The sequence below is a fragment of the Tenrec ecaudatus genome, chromosome 2 (assembly GCF_050624435.1).
Source record: "Tenrec ecaudatus isolate mTenEca1 chromosome 2, mTenEca1.hap1, whole genome shotgun sequence".
Classification (NCBI taxonomy): domain Eukaryota; kingdom Metazoa; phylum Chordata; class Mammalia; order Afrosoricida; family Tenrecidae; genus Tenrec; species Tenrec ecaudatus.
In genome coordinates, this window is record NC_134531.1 from 183022893 (window position 1) to 183045687 (window position 22795).

The following is a 22795-nucleotide window of genomic DNA, read 5'->3' on the forward strand; positions in this document are numbered from 1 at the left end:
CCTCCTTTCTTCCTTTGTGGCTCTCACGCAATAGACCATCTCTTTCCTGCTCACCTTTGCCTCTTTGCTCAGGCTGTTTCCCACCAGGGAATGCTATCCCTCTCCCTTCCCCTGCCCCTCCAGTTTCCACAGGATGTGGTTTTCACGTCTCTGCTTGTCCAGATCTCAAGGAAACGCACCTGCTCAGGCCAGAAGAGAGTGTTTTCTGTTCTCTGGGAAGTCTCACTTTTTGCCTTGTCTTTTGATTAGGGAGCTACATGTCATCCCCCCACTAGAGGGTGCATCGTCCCAGGGCAGGAGCCTGTGGGGACCAACTTTGAGTCCATCAACCACCTAATACAATAGTTGGACCGCGATAGGTCCGAAGAACTAATACTTACTGCAACATAGAACTCCTTGGGAAGCTGATGGAACTTGTAAACACCCAGCCTCCCAAAATGAGCGCCTTTGCATCACCAAGTCATCAGAGCCCGTTCACAGAGCCCGGTTTAAGTTCTGGGAAAAATGTGTCAGTAACTGTTTAGTAAACTAATACGACATTCAAGGCGAAGGCCTTCTGCCCAAGGTGTGAAATCTTACGACCTGGAGCTTCAAGACGTCATAAAGCTATTTTCATTATCTATTCAGATCAATTGATTTCCCAGTTCCGTATTGAGCGATGTTCCCGAGCTCAGCCTTGGGGCCTTTGGTTGAACAAACGTAGTCTTTGTGCCTTCGCAAAGTCTACAATCCAGTAGTTAGTTAGCTCTCCTCTTTCTGTAGGAGCTAGCAAAGGGAGCTCTCATACTAACGACCCTGGTTAGAGTGTACACTCCTAGTTCATGCTAGTATAGCACCTGCTCCTACTCCTTCACACTTCATTGCAGCCTGTGTTTCAGTATCTGTGCTCCTCCGAGCATGTAACCACCATGATGGTGACCTCATGGCCCTTGATCTTCCCATTGTAGGGTACCTGGTACACAGAGCATGCTTAGCTGCTATTGGTTGGTTGGATAGATGGGTGGATGGATGGATGGATATAAGTAGGCGGTAGATAGGAGAGTGGACCTGGCAGGTAGGCGGATGTGTAGATCAGAAGTGATAGGATTTTTATTTGGTGGCTGCATAAGCTGCATATGGGCTGAGCGACCTCATCTTGTCTTTGCCTCCCCATCTCAGCCCCTGCCCTACCAGAAGGCTAGGCCTTCTGAGGACAGCACAGCATACATGGGGTGCCTCAAATCCTTCTCCAAAACCTAGATCCTTGCAGTTGATAGATGCACTGAATCCTGTCATCCTCCACTGTGGGACTCCAATACGGTGGCCCTGCCCCATCCCTTTCTGGGTCCAGCGCATACTGCAACATAGTTTCTCCACCCTCTTTCTCCTACCACCCACCCTTCCTTCAGCTTCTTCTTGCCCTTCCTCTGCCCTTCCCTCACCCTCCAGTCTCACTTCCCTCATGGGGACTCTGCTTCTCTCTCTCCCCTGAGACCCCGTAGCTGCTGCGGTCTGGGTCTCCCAGCTCAGCCTGGGTCATGCCATCTCCCAGCTCAGCCCGTCAGTTGAGATGGAGTCCAAATGAGATGACTCCCTTTTCATGTGTGTCTATTTTGTCCCATCAGCTAGATTTCACGTGAGCCTCAGGAAAGGAGGAGCTTCTGCCAAATGCCCCTTTTTCTAACCACCTGCAGACACACTGGGCATTGGAGAGAAGGTTGATTCAGTTGAGTTCAGCATAAAGCCAGGCTGCATGGTGTGTGAGAGACGGTGTCATGAGTGTGCACACATGCGCCTATAGGCGTGCAGGAAAGAGGGGTGGGAAGGGAAGAGTGGAATCTCAGCTTGGATGTTTTTGGCTGGAATTTCAGCTGGAGTCCTCTTGACATTTGGGGCTGGGCACATTTTTCTCGTGAGGCCTTGCTGTGCCTTGTTGGGTGTTTAGTGGTATCCTCAGTCTCTGCTCACTGGGTGCAATGACTGCCCCTGCCTGTCTCCAGGCAGGCCATTTGGACACAGTGGACATTGAGCACAGTAAGATTCAGATCTTTAAGTTGCTTGACGACCCAATAAAGAACCTAGAGCACTTGGCCCAGAACAAGCGTAAAAGCATATCTGTGAGGGAGATACAGAGACAGTGTCATGTAACGGTGTGCACCCTGGAGACGGCCCAGTGGGGGCTAAGTCCCTGATTGGCTAGTCCTAACTGTATGGCCCAGGGACAGTCACCCAGACTAACACACCTCCGTTTCCTCATCTGCAAAATAAGGATAGTCATTGTACCAGCACAAGAAGCATGCTGCAGATCCAGTAGATTCCTGGGTGGAAAGCCCTTGGAATGGTGCTTGATGCCTAGAAAGCATTCGGCAGAGCTAGGTAGTACGGCATGCCTCTGGCGATGGAGCAGGGTGTGAACAGCCTTGTTAACAGGCAGAGTGCATCGCAGCAGAGCGTATCGCAACTCACCCGCTCTCTCCTGAGTGTTGGAGGAACACCCACGGCCCTCTGCCTGTGTTCTCCTGCCTCACTCCTGACTTGAGCTCCAGAGTTGCTGCCGGAAGCTTCTGCTGGGTCACTGCGGTCACCCTCCTTGAGAGACCTTGGCATGTTGCCTTGGTGCTGAGCCTGTCAACACTTTGTCTGGGGACTTCAGGCAACTGCTCATGCATTTCAATGAGCGGTGGGTTTGATCCATCCCAACTCCCTGGAGTGTAGACCCACGGAAGGAACCCTGGTTCAGGGCCCAGAGAGGTGAGATGTAAGCAATTCTGTTTTCTCTCCACTATTGTTTTTGGGCCTTTTCTACAGCCACTTGTCCAAATTCGATTTATAGTTGGTGTTGGCGGGCACCTTTGTTTTCAAACATGTCAGCAAGCGGCAGAGCCCCCGAATGATGTACAAATTCATCTCAAAGGTTCACAGGGTAGTTGAGGGCTGCCGTCAACATTGACAGCCCAGCTGAGCCAGCAGCTCTTGAAGCCATCCTGAGAAATGCAGCACAGAGCTTAGGCAGAAGGCGTGTACTTGCCTTTCATCTTCGTTCGCGTCCCTTCAGTCCATCGAGCATTTATTGAAAACTCAGTCAATACTGATTGGGCTTCTACTGAGGACTGGGTTGTGATCTCAGCCCTGGGAATTCCGTGGCACAGAAGATAAATTCACTCTCCGCTCTCATCCAGGCTTGGGGGTAAGATACAGAATAAACAAGTACCAAACAAATAAAACCGGTTGCCATGGAGACAACTCTGAGTCATGGTAACCCTGACTCAAACTGGGCTGCACACCCCTATGGAGTTGTCTCAAACCTTCCACCTGCCAACCCCGGGGTTTAACCCCTTTGGAATTCACTGCCATCGAGCTGATTGCTACTTCCAGCCACCTTACAGGGCAGAGCAGAAACACCTCCTGGAGTAGAAAGCCTCATCTTTCTCCTGAGGAGCAGCTGGTGGCTGCAAACTGCTGACCGTGCGGCTCACAGTCCCGCTGGAACCCACCACTCCACCAGGCTCCTGTGAGGAACTGAACTACAAGTAGATAGTTCAAACTCCCCCCTGTCCCCCCGCCCCCCTCCAGCTGCTCCAAGGGAGGAAGATGAGATTATCTGTTCCTGGAAACGTTATAAAGTCATTCTAAGTTGGAATTCTCTCAATGGCACTCGGTTTATGCACTGACTCCAAAGAAGAGCCTGCGGAGCTACTTCCCCCATCAGCTATTCAAAATCATACGGGGTGCAGTCTACCCCGACACGCACGCAGTGGCCATGAGTCAAAATCCACTCGACCAAATATCACTCCCTGGCTGCCACGGAGTTGATTCACAGAGCTGTCCCTGTGGGGTGTTGAGGCTGGCACGCCTCATGGGAGTGGAAAGCCTCATTCTCCTCCTGCAAACCAAGCACAGTACCTGGAGAGGAGCAGATGATGTTAGCAGGGCCTGATAAGGGGAGTGAGGACTTTGGACCTGCTGTGGATTTGAATCTGTTTTCTACCACTTTCTGTGTGGCGCTGGGCAAGTTCCTTAAACTCTCTTTGCGTTTCAGTTTCCTCATCAAGGGTGACGCATGGGCGGGCCACTGCGAAGATGAGATGAGTTGCTGCCAGTTCAGTGCCACAGAATAAAGCGTCCAATGAACGTGTGTGGTAGACACGTGGCATTGGCACTTAATGCTTGACATGTGCTCGCTAACTGTCTACCAGTTTCTTGAGAAGCAGTGCGGGGCAGCGTTTAGAACTCAGACTTTTAAATATACATATCTATATGCATATATATGTATGTGTGTTTATTATTAAGTGGGTAATTGTCTTCTTGGGTTCATCAGTTGGTTCATGTATCTATTGAAATGAATCACTATTGTTAGCTTGTAATACTGTCCAGATCTCAAAGGCACTTCCCATTACCCCCACTTTGCTTGCTGAGCAACTAGAGCTATGACAATGCCTTGACTCATTTTCACCCTGGTGTTAACTGCTATTGAATCGGCCACTACTCACCCATTATAATCCTTTGATCTCCACTGGCTGAGGTCGGGAAGTCGATGCCCAGACATTTGTTTGGTGGAGCCTGCCTGAGCCTGGGTGCTCTGCGGAAACCTGTCCAGCTTCATAGCAAGGGGGCTTAGCATAAGGGGGCTTAGCTGACAATCTAACCCGAGTGTCCCACATGGAGAGGAAAGGAGGGATTCGGTCAGGCAGCTATCCTTGGCCTCGACCTCATTTCTTTCAGCTTGGCTTTCTGATCAGCAGGATACTTCAATCTCTTCTGTTACGGTTGGTGACTTACCCATGGATTAGATTTCTATGGTTTTGGGAACTTCTCCGTGCCTCAAAATTGTTGCTTCTACTGGCTTGCCCATTTAGCATTTCCAATAGGATGGTCCATTTTAGGTTCCTGACTGCAGAAGGCCCTGGTCCTTGAGAACCTGAGCCACAGTACATTGGTCTGAGTGGGTGTCTTGTTAACCAACTGCTCCCTTGGGTCTGGCTAGAGTATCCTGAGACTGAGAGGAGCTGGTCCTCCATGGAGACTGCATCAGTCTGATCAGAACATGGAGACCTTATGGGAAGGGTGGAGCTGGGCTAGGCATCTTTGACTGACAGAAGCCCTGTCGAACTGTGGGCAGTCTTCTTCCCTTGGTCAATCTTCTGAGGACGGATGGGGTGGGTGGCAGGGTGAGGGAGCTATGATGTCAGACATCTATGCTTATTCTTTGTCCTCCTGTTTTCTGCCTTTCCCGCCATTCATTGGCCCTGCAGGGAGTGGGGAAGCTGGGACGGGCTCTCTCAGTGGTCAGAAAGAGCCCAGCAGAGGACCAGAGATAAGCAATCTGCCCTGGCTGAACGTTTCCTGTTAGTCATTTAGAGCACTCAGCAGAATTTGGTACCGGTATGCAAAGCCACTTCCTTTGTCACCGATGTCTGCTTTTCCCTAAACGAAGCAGTAAGATCTGAGCCCCTTAGGCAAAGACAGACAGACATTTGTAAACTACGTAGCAATGCCAGTTACTAGCATTTTCATGGGTGAACTCTTGGAACAAATATAAGCTTTCAAGTGGACCACCAAGTGGCAAGACCAATACAAGGCATCTTCTTAATCCTGTTGGCTAGAACCTTCTCACCTGATGGAGCTGGGCAGAGGGGGTGGGAAGGGATTTCTGAGGAAAGCCACAGATGAGAAAGCCAGGGAATAAAACCGCCTGGCACCATCCTCCAGAGAGCTGATCAACACCCTTAGTTTACTGATCCTCCAGAGGCAAACAGATGTTGTAGATGTTTCCTTCTGATGGAAACCTTCGTTGGCTCTGCAACCCCACAGGCTCCCCTGGTGGCAAAGCCCAGGTCAGCCCCCTCCCTGAGAGCTGACGGCACCAGGGAGCAGAGTCTGCAGAGTCGAGGCACCTGCAAACTGGAGCGTGTCCAATGTGAGCCGCCTGTGTCGGGAGAGGGTCTGAAACGAGGCCAAGTGTGGGACGAATGAAGAAATAGACCATGCTCATGCAGAGGACAGGAGCTCCGGAGTCCCGTGAGGACCCTAGACTCATCTGACTCGGTGTGGACCGACGGCAGCATTGGCTGCAAACTGCAGGACGAGACGTTAAAGATGCCGCGCCCTCCGGATGAAGGCGCGTGGTTCTGAATGGCTGCTGCAGGCAGTCATCACCATGGTGATAAAAAGAATAGCCTCTGCTCTCTATTGAGGGAGTGCTTGGCGGTGCAAATGGGTGAGCACTTGGCTGACGGGTGGTGTTCGGAGCCCACCCAGAGCTTCGCTGGAAGACAGGACTGGCTGTCTCTGCCTCTGAAAGGTCACAGTCCTGAGGACCTTGCTGGACAGTTCTAGTCTGCACCCAGGGGGCCCCCATGGGCCAGCATCAACTGCTGGGCACCTACAACGGCACCAGACCCCGGACTGAGCGCTCCGTGGGGCCCTCAGCGACAGACAGGTGCCCCGTGAGCGTCCCATGGCGCCGAGCTCCCGAGAAGCCCTGCCAGGGAAGGTGAAGCCATTCGCTCAAGCAGGCTGCCACTGGCTCCCTTGGCTCTCTTCTGCTGGTCTCAGCCCCGCGCAGGTGCGGGCCTTGGCAAGCAGGTCGCAGACTGGGCGTTCGCCTCCACCGCTCCCTTAGCTGGGGGCCTGTGCCAGGGCCTGCCTGCACCAGTGCTTGCTGCGGCTCCGGACATGGGATCAGCTCCGGTCGTTGCTGAGCATATTTCAGCTCACGGCCACCCCAGTCACCCCAAGGACGGTGCTGCATCAGGTTTCCAGTGGTCGGTGGCTGGCAATGTACCACCAGGACTTCGTTTGGGGGCACCCCTTGGTGGAAGCAGACCTCCGACCTCCGGGTGAGCGGTTGAACGCTTTAAGCCAGTGTTCACCATCTAGACCTCAGACTGGAGGCCAGAGCTAGTAACCAGCAGGACTGGGTTCAACAGCCCAATCCGCCTGACTCTAGAGTTCCAGGTTCTTAATAACCAAGCTCCAGTGCCTCTCAGGACGAAGACGTCCCATCCCTATGAATCCTCGCAGAAGTGCCTTTGTAAAAAGGGTGAATGGTGTAGGGGTTCACACTAAACAGCCCGTAGGTTTCCCCAAAGCAGCTCAGAGTCCGTGGCAAGGCTGCAGCAGGAAGCTGGGGTCGGGGACCACCTGCTAGGCAAATGAAGCGAGGGACAGCGAGTGGACAGAGCTCAGGGCATGGTTTGAGTCCCAACCCAGACCCGGAGGCCAAGGGGAAATATTTGAAGACCCTCATCAAATGCTCTGCCCCTGAGTTTGCACCTCTGTAGAATGGAAATAAAACTTACCTCATAATTAGTTGGGAAGACAACCGAGAAGGGTAGTGGAGACTTAGAGAAGCAGCATTCTGTGGGCCCCGTGTTTACGCTCCAGGTGGGTGCTGAACTCAGATTTCTTTGCCATGACCCCTCTGTTGATGTTGGGAACCACTTCTGTAGCTTGTGACTTTGCTCGCCTCCACAGCCTGGAGTGAATTCATTCTCCTAAGCCAGTGGTTTTCAACCTGTCGGTCGCGACTCCTTTGGGGGTCAAAAGACCCTTTCACAGGGGTCTCCTGATTCATAACAGTAGCAAAAGTACAGTTATGAAGTAGCAACAAGCATAATGTTATGGTTGGGGGGTCACCACCACATGAGGAACTGTAACAAAGGGTCGCAGCCTTAGGAAGGCTGAGAACCACTATCCTAAGTCCTTCCTAGGGATAATCAACCCAGAGGGGTTTGTTCAGAGTCGTGGAAGGGAGGCTCAGGACATGGGACATGCTGAGGGGCGAGCTGGCTAAGGCAGGACAATGAGGCAGAGGCAAGCCTATGCGGCATGTGGTCAGTGTGCTGATGGGCACAGGGCTTAAGCCTGGGGCCGAGTCCCAAGCCCAGGCTGGTTCATTTCTCCCTTCTCCCACCCTCAGCTTCCTTCTCTGAAAGGTGAAGGTGGAGTCACCTGCTCAAGACTTGTGGCGCTGCGCAGAGCCACTCCTGCACCCCAGGGACTTCCAGGGAGCCGGGGCGGTGGAGCACCTTCCAGGTGGTGATAACCATTGGGGAACGGGGATCAGTGTGGCCTGCAGGAGCTGGAGGCTGAGAAGAGGCATTTATTAACAAACTAGCAAAGGCTGGTTCCGGTGGGTGTGTCTGCCTCCCAGCACTGCGGGAGTAGCAGTAATCCCACCGTGATTCCACAAACCAGAGGCTTCAAACAACAGTCCTTTGTTTTCTTACAATTCTGGAGCCTTGGAATCTAAACTTTAGACTCAGCTGGTGTCCGCTGCTTCTTGGCCAGTACCCACGAGGGCGCCCTGGCTCACAGCAAGCTTCATCTGCCACCTGTCTGCTCCCAGACGCAGGCCTCTCCATGTCTGTCTGCCCTTTGTGTAACCAGGAGTGATCTAGCTAATGTCGCAGCTTATACAAATACGGCGTCATTACTAGAAAACCCAAAGCAACTCCATTTCCAAGTGGGATTATAACCACAGGTATGCCATAAGAAGCAGACAGCCCCAAAAGGAACTAAATGCCAACCTGTCAGCTCTGACTCAGGGCAACCCTGTAGGAGAGAGGAGAACCGGTGCTCTGGGGTTCTGAGATTGTAACTTTTCCCGACATCGTCTCCTGAGGGGCGGCTGTTCGTTTGTCCTGCTGGACTTGTGGTTAGCCCAGGTGTGGGGGATCAGGGGGTACACAATTAATTTGATAAGAGTAGGGTAGGGCACAGCTGGATTTCATTAGTAGCTGCAGGTTGCTGGTCTGGCATTTGAGTGATGGAGAGATGGGCATTTGGGTGGGGGTCCCCAGGATAGAGCCACTGGGAGGGTGGGGCAGCAGGCAGACGATCCCAATGGTTAAAAAATGGAATGTGGATACTAGTCTTTCAGCTACTTCCCAGCCCGCTGGTCTGGCTCGTCGCTTAGTCTCTCTGATGGGATCCTAGTTCAACTGTACAGGTGAGATAGAATGAGAAGGTGTGCTGAGCACCTGCCTGACACACAGTAGGCAGTGCGGAGATGCTGTCATCTATCTCCCTCTGTCGCAGGCTGGGGTAGAGGCCTCACACTGGGACTTGGGAGAATCAGGGTTGGTCAATGAGTAGGCTCTAGGCTGGCATTTGGGATAAGGTTTTCAGTAGGTTTCCGCATTGGTTTGGGTTTGCTACTATAACGAATAAAGATCAAAATAGAGGAGAGTGCTCATGACTGGGTTTGGGGTTGACTCCTGTGCCGGGCAGTGGATTTCTGGGACGGTTTTGACTGGGAGATCCTTCAGTGCTCATGTGCAAGGACGAGGTAGCAGGGGTTCAGGGGATCCAGTGTTCTCACCCGCTTGCCTCTCCTTTCCTTCACAGCCATATACAACTTCCATGGCCATGGTGCCCGCCAGCTCTCCCTGCAGATTGGAGACGTGGTGCGGATACAGGAGACCTGTGGAGGTGAGTCCCAGCCCACTGCCCGCAGAGGTGGGGGCCCTTGGTGATGATGATGGGAACCCACCGGTACACACCCAATGCCACCTGCGGCCCATCTGCACCTACACCTGACTACCCAACCCCCTGCTACCAAGCACCCCCTGCCAACTCAGAGCAACCCTAGAGGGTAGAGAGAGCTGCTCCCTAGAGATTCCAAGGCAGACGCTCTCATCCTTGTCCTTCAGAGTGGCCAGTGGATTCAGACTGCTGACCTGTGGTTAGTACCCCGACTTGTAACACACGAAGGCTCAGAGCCTCACTGCACTTGAAACGATTTACGACCTCGGAAATTCAAAGGGGCCATTCTACTCTGTCCGTGGGGTGGCTATCCGTTGTGCCAACTCAGTGACAGGGAGTAGGCTTGGAGGCTTTGAAAGGGCCAGTGCATTATAACTGTGATTCTGGGAGGACTGTTGTGTACCTTTGTGTAGTTTGCACACTGCACAAAGGAGTGCTCATCCATCTGGGAGTCCTGTCTTGGGGGGAAATAGCATCTCTTTCTTCTGTGTCTGTTGGGAGAATGGTGTTCAACTGGGAGTGGTGAAGAGGAGGGATTTAAAATCTGCATAAAGACTAATGGCCTTAAACTCGGTTGAAATCAATATCTCACCCATGTCAGTGAAGAAAATAGATTCTGGAAGCTTGGCTTGGGCATATGAGTCAAACGCACTAGCTAATATGTCACAGTCAGGCAACTCTTCCAGCACCCACTGGCCTAACTGGACCCCACAGACCTTCCCCCTGTAATTCCTAGCAGGTGTGCTTCCTGGGGTGGGGTGGAGGGTGGGGTAGAGTGAAGAAGGAAGAAGAGAGGGGTCACTTCCCCACCAGGGATTTACCAGATGAGTCCTGCTCCTTCCCTGGGATAAGGGCGGGCAGGAGAGATGTGAGCTATTGTTCAGGAGGCCCTGGAAGGGAAGCATGGAGCCGGAGGAAAGGAGGCTGCCGATATAGGAATTGTTGTCTTGGGGTCCCTACCACACATGAGGACTGTGCTGGGTTCTGTATGACACTGTACCCCAGTTACTCCTCACCATAGTCCACAAGACAGGCATTCGCTCCTCCAGCGTGGGGTGAGTCGGCGACTTCCCAGGCCACTGGGCCGCAGCACTCTGCAGATGGATGTAGGCAGGGCACACATGTATGCGCTAAAGCAACCAACTAACCCACAAGGCCTTTTGGAGGAAAGGAATTTGGTATTTCAAGACTGCATTACAAAGACTCATTGTGGGGGCAATGAACACGTGGTCTTCTTTACCTTTATGCTTTAGCGTGGTTTCTATTCTAAATTTTGTCTGAGGAGACACTGGACACTGCAGCACCCACAGGTCTCTAAAGAGGCCCCCTTTAAAATCTTTGTACCCGCAGAGCAAATGAGATGGTGGCGGTGGAGGGCAGAGATGTTTTCTTAGAGACCCAGAGCTGTGATGCCAACCCCCTGCCCCATTTCTACTCAGAGACAGATACCCAAACTGCACTGGCCAAGCCACGGGGCCAAGAATGAAAATGTAGGTGTCCCCCACTCTCCTAACTCCCTCATGTGCTGGCTGGAGGGAGAGAGAGCTACCCTTGAGGCAATGCTGAAGGTGGTGACCTTCATGAGAACATATTGGAAGATGGTCCAGCCCTGTGTCCTCCGCCCAGTCACACGCTTGTTCAAGTCCATTGCTGTGGGAATGAGCCAATCCCTCTCACCAAGGGTCTCCCTTGCCCTTGCTGGGATGATGTTTCCTCCAGCAACTGTTTCCAAAGCCAGGGAGCCGGATGTTCTCTGTGATCCATGAGATTGTCCTTGTTTAATTTCTGGAAGCATTTTTTTGGTAGTCTGTCTTAGTCTGGAAGTTCTGCAGGAACCTGTCTGCCATGGGTGAGCCAGGTGGTATTTAAAATACTGCAGGTGAGGGGATTGCAGTGAATGAAATGTGGCAGAAGGTGTGTGAATTGCTGATTCTGCTGACCTGCTCTGTAAACCTTCACCTAATTCACCGCGAAAAGTGAAAACTAAGATAAAATGCGGTGGCATAATTTCTGGCGTCACCGTGACACGCAAGCCCTCCGCAGTTTTGTGATCTCTGCTCCTTGAATGCTCATCCTGAGAAACAGGGACGAGACCTCTCATTGGCAGTTGAGAATACTGATGCTCAAGGTGGAGCAATGACTTGTGTGGGGGCATATTGAGAACTCATGGACATTGTTCTTGTGCCCACACCCACATTTCCTCTCCTACCCCAGCTCTGCCAAGACTGTGGAACAGCGTTGGTCACGATTTTCGTTGCCCTACCTTGTGAAGGATAGAAGAGTATTTTCTTCATTACAAGCAGATCTCCTGGTGAGAGCTCTGCAGGGCAGTAAACTCACCAACACACAGTGCCGGCGGGGTCAGTCTTTCTGTTCCCCTTGCCGGGTCTCGATGGCCTTCTCCAGAAGGACTGCACTGGCTGATCCAACCCGGGGATTAGCCTCCTCGTCTCCAATCTTGTTCTTTGGTTCTGGTTTTGCATTTGTAATTCTTTTTTAATTAGACTGTCATCGTGCTGTCTGGTAACAAGCAGCTGCAACATCTTTCTGGAAGGAGCTGGGGCACTTTAATTTGGTAATGCATTCCGCTTCATGAGTACCTTGAAAATGCCGTGTCCAGGAGTGTGTTAGAATGATTCTGGATAGCTGAAGAACAGGCTTGGAAACTGTTAGGGAGTAGCAGGCATACTTACGTTGCACACACAGCATTGTCAGCCTTACTGTAGGGAGGGCCAAGCTTTTCCCAGGAGCCCAGGTGGCATAGTGGTCAGGTGTTGGGTACCCAGAAGTTGGAAACCTCCGGTGGCTCCTCAGAAGAAAGACGGAGCTTACTGTGCCCCTAAAGAGTCACAGACTTGGAAATCCCCAGGCTCAGTTCCACCCTGCCCGAGAGGGTTGCCCTCAGTTGACATGGACTCGATGGCACAGAGTTGGAGAGAAGTTTCTGTGGGAGTTCCTGATGGTGAAGGACACTCAACTGCTAACTGAAAGGTCAAGGGTTCAAGTCTACTTAGAGGTTTCTCAGAATAAAGGCCTGGTGATCTACACCTGAAAACCCAGCCAATGGAAAGCCCCTGGTTAAAAAAAAAAAAGAAAGAAAGATTAAGACCTCAGTTCATACCCAACCATGACCTGATGTGTGCTTCATTCTGTCTCTATTTCGTACACATGGGCAGTCTTTAAAATTAGGAATTCAATACCCCTAAAATGAAAAGAAAACAGACGCTCTGGTGCACAGTCCCACTCTGACACGTGGACTCATCATGAGTAGGAATCAATTTAATGACAACACAAACCCTGGTGGTGTAGTGGTTATGCACTGGGCTGCAATCCGCATGGTCAGCAGTTCCAGACCACCAAGAGCTCCACGGGGGAACGACTGGGCTTTCTCCTACCGTCAACAGCTGCAGTCTCAGCAACCCACAGGGTGTTCGCTGAGTCAGCACTGACAGATGGCAGTGAGTTTGAGGCAGAGGCGGTGAGCGGACCTGGGATAGGTGCAGGAGAGGGAGGTGTAGAGGGTATGAAACCAGGTCCACTTTCATCTGCTTTATGGCTGGGGCTGAGGGGGCGGGGGTTGGATGCGGCTCTTCTGAGGATGATGATGATGAGAAAGAAAAACCAAACCAAACAAAAAGATGTTTACTCTGGCAATAAAAAAAAAAGGGGAAAGTTACAATGTTAGTCAAAATAAGTCAAAATGGCGTTCTCAAAAGAATACGGGTATGTCCATAAAATTCTGCTAGGGAACTATTGGAGAAGTAAAAGCCTGCCACCTAAGAGGCATCAAAGCAAAGCATGCAGAACTTTCTGTTGTACGCAGGGTTGCTCTGCGTGGAAACCAACTCAGCGCACTCAGCAACACACTCAACAACACAGCAACAAAACAGAAACCAAAACGCTGTGACCAAAGACAATAGCAGCAAGCCTGCCGTCCCTTCCAATCCATTTTAAAAGTGTTGTTAAAATTATGATGCTTATGGCTACTCAAAAGAATCATATTATTAAGAATCTGAACAATATAAAAAATCCAATAAAATTGAGGCGCTAGGCGGAGGCTGGAACTGAGTAGATTCACTTCATGACAGCACTTTCACGGCCAAATTAATATTATTTTTAAAGGAAGCATGTAATTGACAAAACATAGCCACTCTAATCATTTAATGCGTTTTTAAACTATACTTATTTGAGAGGAGTTTTTTAGGAAATCTTACTTGTGATGAAGAAACCTGCACTTGAAGTTCATCATTTCCTTCAATTTCACGTTGATTCCTCATTCCTCTGCTCAGTGCAGCAGTGATTAAATTTGACATTTTTATTCACATAGTCACTTCACTGGGTGCTTATTTTTATGAGGATATTTTAAAAATAATATTTTATCTACTTGTCTATCTGATCTGCTAGGCCAATCCATAGAAAGGAAATGCTGATTGGAGTGCTTTTCTTTTTCCTCGGGCAATGGGATTTAGGGTGATTGTTGAAACTTGTTTCTTGTCCTGGTTTAGTACGGATTCTTTATAATGGTCCATATCAGTTTGACCCCAAACAACACTGCCTCGAGGCTGCAGGTGAATTTTCCCAGACGTTCTTGTTGCTAGATGTGGTGAGTCCATTCTGAGTCAGAGCAGCCCCACGTGATTGAGTGCAAGTGACCCACAGGGCTTTCTATTTACAGAAGTAATGCACCGTGTGTGTCTCTGTCCCACAGACGTGGGGGAAGGGTGAGGCTGTCTGCTTCCCTACAGATGGTCAGCCTGGGGAAACTTATGGGACAGTCTGACGCCATGCTATAGGCCGATAGGAATCAAAATTGCGTCGTGACCTCAGATTTTCCCTTGGAGACACCGGGTGGGTTAGCAGCTGAGCCCTTAACCATGGTGCCACCAGAGCAGTAAACAGTTACTTCTGAATAAATGGTTACTTCTGACCGGTTTAATTGAATTTTTTATCTTAAAAAGATCTTTTCAAATAAATAAATAAAAACTTAATTAATTTTCTTATTCTCCCCTATTTTATTCCTGGACTTATCAGTAATTTTTAAATAGAAAAAAAAACCTGTGTGGGAAAGAACATGCAATTTCAATAGAGAGCTCTTCCCTGTTTCCACTGCCTACAAGCTGATCAGGGGCAGACAGACTTGCATTTTTCTCATCTATCAACTTGGTCATCACCCCTGGCTTCCTGGGCATGTTGGAGTGAGAGGGGATGCAATGAAAGAGTCCACTACCAGTCAGCCCTGTGCCCTGGCGGTGTGGTGGTTCTGTGCTGGGTTACTAACCGCAAGGTCAGCCATGCAAAACTCCCAGCTGCTCCAGAGGAGAAAGATGGGAATGGGCTTTCTACTCCCGTGAACACCTCAGTCTCGGGAACTGGCGGTGGCCGTTCTACCCTGGCCCACAGGGTCGCCATGGACTCAGTGACAGTGAGTTTGGTTTTGCGGCTCCTAGAAGGTGTTGGTGAGTTCCATGCCCCCCTTCCTATTTCTTTTTTTTTTTAAAACGTTTTATTAGGGGCTCATACAACTCTTATCACAGTCCATACATATACATACATCAATTGTATAAAGCACATCTGTACATTCTTTGCCCTAATCATTTTCTTTTCTTTCTCACCCTTCCTATTTCTATAGAATTTTAGCTACACTGGCAGACATGTATGGCCTAGATGGATTGAGAAATAGTAACCCTTTGGTTACCTAAGATTGATGAGATTTGTCTTGCCTTGTCTGTCTACTAAATTTACTCAGCTGGATAAATGTAGGGGGGAGGGAGGGACGCTGGCCTGTAACCATAGACATACATGAGTTCCTTCCTATTCAACAGAGCTCAAATATTTTGATCAATTTTTTATTACACCTACTCCTCACTTGTTGACTAACTCATTATCTGACATTTTGCATTTATGGCAATCCTAAAAATTGACTATGCAATTACTTTGTGCATAACCAACAATGCCGAGGTGTGAGGTGATGTATGGGTACTGCAATGATCAAGGTTAGGTGTCAACTTGGCTCAACCATGATTCTCAGTGATCTGGTCATTATGCTGTGATGAAATGTGTCAGTTACATAATGCAGTGATATAATCATGCGCCATTTTGTGACCTGGTGTGGTCCATTGTGTAACGCTGATTTTTGCATAATAGCTTGATTTTTGTAACCCAATCATGTCACTTGTATGAGGGGTGGGCATATAAGGATAAGAATAGTTCACGCCTCTTTGACTCTTCCCTTATGGTGGGGGGCGGGGGGCACACATGCAAAAAAAAAAAAAAAGAATAGTTCACGGAAAACTCGAGGTGTTCAGACCGTTCTTGCTAGAGAGTCAATTTCCCCTTGTGGTGCATTCATGTGTTACAAAGTAGACTTGCACTTCACAGGCTTTGTGTCAGGGTAACCAGCCCTTCACAAATATCATGGCCTGTAGGCACAATTGTATGGCTATTATATATAAAGATTACAGTAAAGGCATAACGAATATGAGAAACAGAAGAGAGCGTAAAATAAAGGAGCCAGACACATTTCTTTTTTTTTTTTTTAATTTTTTTATTTTAACAATTTATTGGGGCTGATACAATTCTTTACACAGTTCATACATATACATACATCAATTGTATAAAGCACATCTGTACAGTCTTTGCCCTAATCATTTTTTTCTCTTTTCTTCTTTTACATTTTATTAGGGACTCAAACAACTCTTACCACAATCCATACATATACATACATCAATTGTATAAAGCACATCCATACATTCCCTGCCCCAATCATTCTCAAGGCATTTGCTCTCCACTTAAGCCCCTTGCATCAGGTCCTCTTTTTTCCACCCCCCTCCCTCCCCATTCCCCCCTCCCTCATATGCCCTTGGTAATTTATACCTCGTTATTTTGTCATATCTTGCCCTATCCGGAGTCTCCCTTCCCCCCTTCTCTGCTGTCCCTCTCCCAGGGAAGAGGTCACATGTGGATCCTTGTAATCAGTTCCCCCTTTCCAACCCACTCACCCTCCACTCTCCCAGCATCATCCCTCACACCCTTGGTCCTGAAGGTATCATCCACCCTGGATTCCCTGTACCTCCAACCCTCATATGTACCAGTGTACACCTCTGTCCTATCCAGCCCTGCAAGGTAGAATTCGGATCATGGTAGTTGGGGGGAGGAAGCATCCAGGATCTGGGGGAAAGCTGTGTTCTTCATCGATACTACCTCACATCCTAATTAACCCATCTCCTCTCCTAAACCCCTCTATGAGGGGATCTCCATTGGCCGACACTTGGGCCTTGGGTCTCCACTCTGCACTTCCCCCTTCATTTAATATGATATATATATATATACATATATACACATACATATATACATATACACATATATACACATACATACACACACTTATATCTTTTTTTTTTGCATGATGCCTTATACCTGGTCCCTTGGGCACCTCGTGATCGCACTGGCCGGTGTGCTTCTTCCATGTAGGCTTATTTGCTTCTGAGCTAGATGGCCGCTTGTTCACCTTCAAGCCTTTAAGACCCCAGACACTATCTCTTTTGATAGCCGGGCACCATCAGCTTTCTTCACCACATTTGCTTATGCACCCATTTGTCTTCAGCGATCCTATCATGGAGGTGTGCAGTCAATGATATGATTTTTTGTTCTTTGATGCCTGGTAACTGATCCCTTTGGGACCACTCGATCACATAGGCTGGTGTGTTCTTCCATGTGGACTTTGTTGCTTCTGAGCTAGATGGCCGCTTGTTTATCTTCAAGCCTTTAAGACCCCAGTCACTATCTCTTTTGATAGCCGGGCACCATCCGCTTTCTTCACCACATTTATTTGTTCACCCACTTTGGCTCCAGCCGTTGTGTTGGGAGAGTGAGCATCATAGAGTTCCGATTTAATAAAAGAAGGTATTCATGCATTGAGGGAGTGTTTGAGTAGAGGCCCAAGGTCCTTCCGCCACCTTAATACTTGACCTATAAATATAGACACATAGATCTATTTCCCCATCCTCCTATATATATTTACATGTACATGTCTTTGTCTAGACCTCCATGAATGCCCTTTGACTCCTAGCTCTTTCCTCCATCTCCCTTGACCTTCCTCCTGCCCTACTACCATGCTTCATCGCCACCTGGGCTAGAGTATACCTCTTCTCTAAGCAACCTTACCCTTGATCATTTCCCACCAGGCCTGCACTCCCCCTTCTCTACCATTTGGGGTCCCATGTTTTTCCCTTGTCCCTGGGTTTGTTAACACCACTTCCTTACCCCCCCTACCCCCCCACCCCAAGTCCCCCCGGAACTGTCGGTCCCGTTGTTTTTCATCCAGATAGTTCATCCAGCCTGTCCTATTCAGACAGACCTGTGGAGTCACTAACATGCACGAAAACTAGACAGAGGAAAACAAAGCAACAGTATACAACCAGACACCAAAACAACCAAAACAAACCAATGACAAAGAACAGAACAAAACAGTTCACAAGAGAAAAGCTTGTAGTTAGTTCAGGGATCGTTTGCTGGCCCTTAGGAGCGTTTTCCAGTCCAGTCTGTTGGGGCACCACGCCCTGGCCCCAAAGTCCACTTTCAGCATTCCCTGGGGACCTTGCCACTCCATTCCCTTGCTGTTCCGCTGCACTCCCCCAGTGATTTGCCTCGGCGTGGTGGGATCAGGTCAGGTGCAATTCCCACACTGTGTCTCCGGTGCTGTCCCCTGTATCGCCCTTAGTCACTGAGGGGCATCATGTCTCATAGTAGGGCCAGCCATGTTGTTCTCTCTGTGGACTGGCTGCTCTACTCAGGAACATCATCATCACGGCCTGGTGGGCCAGGCTGTACTCCACTCTCTCCTCCTGCCCCTTCATCTGCTCCCGTGTGCTCTGATCAAATATGTCCATCTCCCATAGCTGCAGAGTCAATGTCGTCCTTTGGAACAAATTCTTTTCGGGGGAGGGGCAGGAATCCACTTAATTTATGGTGCTGGGGCCAGCCTCCCAGACCTCTCCATCGGTTCCCTCCTCCACGCCGGGATATTGCATTCACACCTTGCGACACTGGGTTGAAGTCTGGTCCCACTTTCCCTGTGGAGATATAAACAATACCCTCCCCTTGGGTGGATTAATGCCCCATGACCCCACTACCCTTTTCTTCCTTGTATTCATCCTTTTGTTTTCCTTTCCCCACCTCCTCCACCATTGTCTACCATGTACATCCCTGGTTTTGGTCAGCCAGACACATTTCATGGTAGCACGCTCACCTCAGCCCTGCTTGGTGGTCCACATGGGCATGGGAGGTGAGAGGAGGAGAGTGGAGGAGGAGGGAGAGGGGAGGCGGAGGGAGAAGAGAGCATATTTGTTGTTTTGGGGCATTTATAGGTAGCCATCAGTCATGCATATTCTGGAGTTCCACACCTACTACACAAGGTGGGTGGTAATCACAGGATAGTCCCTGAGCTCACAGGTGAGGAAGCTCAATACCTGCATTGGGGAAAGGCATGAGGGGGGATGGGTGCCTCCTCAGGAGGAGATAATCAAAGAATGTCAGCTTCTACAAGGAGACAGAATCAACCATGTGCTCACTTTAAGGCAGCATAGCTGTTAGGGGAGAATCTGTGGGAATGACATTTAAAGTAGTATAATGTGTTTGCGCTTTATCTCTAATTTAGCTTTCCAGATTCCATCTGTTATAAGTTAGGGAATATAGGCTTGGTCATATTTCCCTCAGTGTTAGTTTCATACAGTCTTGCAGGGCTAGGTTTCATAGATGCCTATGACCAGGCCATTCTTTCATAGCATCATTGGTGGGTTCAAACCTCTCACCATCAGGTGAGTACTTGCGTGCAAGCTGCTTGCACCCTCTATGGGCTTTGTTGCTGCTGTTCAGGCCCATGGAATCCACACGACTCATCGTGACCCTGTGTGCAACAATGCCAGGCCCTGCCCGGTCCTGTGCCAGCCTCACAGTTGTTATGTTTGTGTCCACTGTTGCAGCTGTGATGCCCATCCATCTCTTTGAGGTCTTCCTCTTCTTTGCTACTCCTCTACTTGACCAAGCATGATGCCCTCTCCAGGGAATGGTCTCTCCTGACAACATGTCCAAAGTATGCAAGAAGGAGCCATGCCCTCCTTGCCTCTGAGGAGCACTCTGGCCTTACTTCTTCGAGAGAGCCAAGTTTGTCCTTTTAGAAGTCCAGGGTCCTTGTCAGCACCACAAAGCAAATGCACCAGTTTTTCTTCCATTTTCCTTCTTCATTGTCCAACTTTCACAGGCCCATGAGGCAATTGAAAACCAAACAAACCATGGTTGAGTCAGGAGCACTTAAATCCTCAAAATGACATCCTTGTTTTTCAATATGCTAAAGAGGTCTTCTGCAGCAAGTTCGGCCAAAGCAATGCATCTTTTGAGCTCTTGACTGCTGCTTTTATGAGTATTGATTGTGGATCGAAGCAAGACACAGTACTTGACAACACCAACCTTTTTTATTTCTAGAAAGTGGCTCATATGTTGTAGAAGCAGGTGAGTCCAATCTGATTCAAGCCTGTGGGTCAGATCGTAAGCTGGAGGCTTTTCCGGAGTCACATAGCTGCTGGGGATGATGAACCAGGAAGCAGGAAAGCGGACCAGGAAAGAAGCTGGTAGAGTATTCCAGTGTCAGCTGGTCAGGTTCCTGAATACAGTGCTGAATGAATCCAAGGTCAACAGGCAATGTGACAGACTGCTGATAGCTCCCAGGATTGTCAGGCAATGTGGCGAACCATTGGTTAAGTCCAAAGAACGGAAGGTCTATGAGACAAATGCAGGATCCAGATCAGTCAAGAGTCAGCTGAAACAGGACCAGGGCATATTCCCTGAAGAAGCATCCTTTCAATTGCACTGGGGCTGTGATTTGAATAAGAAGGCTTCCCCCATCCCTATTCCTCTTATAACTGCTGCCCACAGGAGATCCTATCATAGAGTTGATTACGGTGCTGGTCAAATCACGGAGGCGGCCTCAGCTGCCAAACTCCTGAGAATCTGGGCCCAGCTAGTTGACATAAAACCTAGCTCTCATACTACCTCATTGAGAATTTTCATCTTATTTTTTGTTCCAGTGACCTTACACCTCACGAAGCATGATATTGTATCGCAGGGACAAGTCTGATAACATGTCCAAAGTATGTGAGATGAAGTCTCATCATCCTCAGTTCCGAGGAGAATTTTAGTTGTGCTTCTTCCCGGACAGATTTGTTTGTCCCTCTGGCAGTCCATGCTCCTTCCCGTATTCTTTGTCAGCGCCACAATTCAAAGACACCAACTCTTCTTTGGACTTTCTTTTTCGCAGACTAGCTTTCACATATCGATCTAGCAATAGAAAATATCACAGATCTCAAAGTTATTCCGTTGTTCTTTAGCACTTTCAAGTGGGCTTGTGCAGCAAAATTGCCTAGCACGGGACATTTAATTTCTTGACTGCTACTTCCTTGACACTATGTTGATCCTAGCAAAATGAAATCCTTGATAACTTTGATCTTGTCTATTGTCATGATACTGTCTATTGGTCCATTTATGCTGACTGGTTTTCTTTCTTTTATTATTATTATTATTATTATTATTATTTTTAACCCTAACCCTAACCCTAAGCTGACTGGTTTTCTTTACAAGTTTTGTAATCCATATTGAAAGCTTCAGTCTTTTGTCTCCACCAGTACCTGCTTTAAGTGCCTCAAGGGCATGTGACTTGCCTATAGGAAGTTTTAATGAGACTTTCTTCAATCCTGATGTCTCATTCTTCTTCATACTCCAGCTTCATGGATTCTTCGCTCAGCACACAGACTGAGTAAGTGCAGTGCGAGGCCATAGCCCTGATGTCCACCTGTCTTGATTTTAAGCCACGCACTGTCCCTTCCCTCCCTTCATATGAGTGCTTCTTGTCTCCTGCACAGATCCAGCCATTCTTTTTGGTGCATTGGCTTGTCTTCTTTTGATATTTCGTGCATAATTCAATATTTTGCTTGTAGAATTCTTCAATATTAACTCAAGGCTTGAGTTTTTTCTTCAGTTTGTTCTGCTTGATATCTATGGACTGAGTTCTTCCCCTTTGGCTGCTAATTCCAGCTCTCTGCACGGGTCCTTCTACCATCATGTTTTACTTTGTCTTCTTGAGTTGCCTTTGGAGATTTTCCGTTGAGTTCTTTTACGTCAACAGTCCTGCCATTCACTTCAGCCTCTCTCCGTTCAAGAGTCAGCGTCAGAGTCTCTCCCGGGACCACGCTGATCTTTTCTTGTCCTTTAGATGACATCTAGCTTGCTGTATATACGATGCCCTTGATGGGTTTAGTCATCAGTGTTAAATGAGTCAAATCTGTTGTTGAGATGTTTTCTAATTTCAAGTGGAATATACTCAAGGTTATCTTTTGGCTCTTGTGGACTTATTTTAATTTTCTTCAGTTTCAACATGAATTTCCGTAAGAGCGATTGATGGTCTGTACCCCAGTTTGCCCCTGGCCTGTTTTGGCTGATGATATTGAGCTTCCCCATGACCTCCTTCCACATATGTAGTCATGGTGAGTTCTGTGTATTTCATCTGGTAAGGGTCAGCTGTGTAATCACCACTTACATTGACTTTGCAAAATTATGTCTTGTGATTTCCAGCTTCATTTTGTTCATCAAGGCCATACTTTCCAACTATTGATCCTTCATCTTTATACCAACCTTCACATTCCATTCCACTCACCAGTAATTATCAAGGCATCTTTATGACAGGTTTGATCAATGTCAGACTGAAAAATTTGGCAAAATTCTTCAATTTCTTCATCACTGGTGTTAGTGGTTAGAGTGTCAGTTTGAATCATAGCATATTAACTTATTTTCCTTGTGGGCATCTAGATATTTTCCATGTAAGGCAGAATTGCGTTTCAAGATATAGTTTGGCACTTTTTTAGGATGATGAATATGATACCTTTTTCTCCTGAATTTTTCTCATTCTGGCTAAGTAAACCATAGGATTGTCTGATTTAAAAATGGCCAACACCAATCCATTTCTACTCACTGGTGTCTAGGATATTGATCTTTATGCCTTCCATTTCATTTTTTGACAACTTCTGATTTTTCTAGATTTATACCTCTAGTACATTCCATGTTCTTGTTTTTTTAAAAACACTTATTAGGGGCTCATACAACTCTTATCACAATCCATACATATACATACATCAATTGTATAAAGCACATCTGTACATTCTTTGCCCTAATCATTTTCTTTAAAATTTTTTTTTTCATGTTCTTGTTGTTAATGGATGTTTGCAGCTATTCTAATTTTGGTTCATGCTTCATCAACAAATGAAGTTCCCAAAAGTTTTGC

At 48.4% G+C, this 22795-nt stretch overlaps 1 protein-coding gene across 1 annotated transcript in view; it reads left to right on the forward strand.

The window, feature by feature from the left end:
• The first annotated feature begins 6335 nt into the window (after nucleotides 1-6335).
• Nucleotides 6336-22795, forward strand: part of DOCK2 (dedicator of cytokinesis 2) — a 522265-nt gene continuing 505805 nt past the window's right edge. The window contains exons 1-3 of the mRNA XM_075542723.1: nucleotides 6336-6472; nucleotides 6619-6818; nucleotides 9331-9414. Coding sequence (XP_075398838.1) covers nucleotides 6336-6472; nucleotides 6619-6818; nucleotides 9331-9414 — 421 coding nt within the window. The remainder of the gene's footprint in view (nucleotides 6473-6618; nucleotides 6819-9330; nucleotides 9415-22795) is intronic.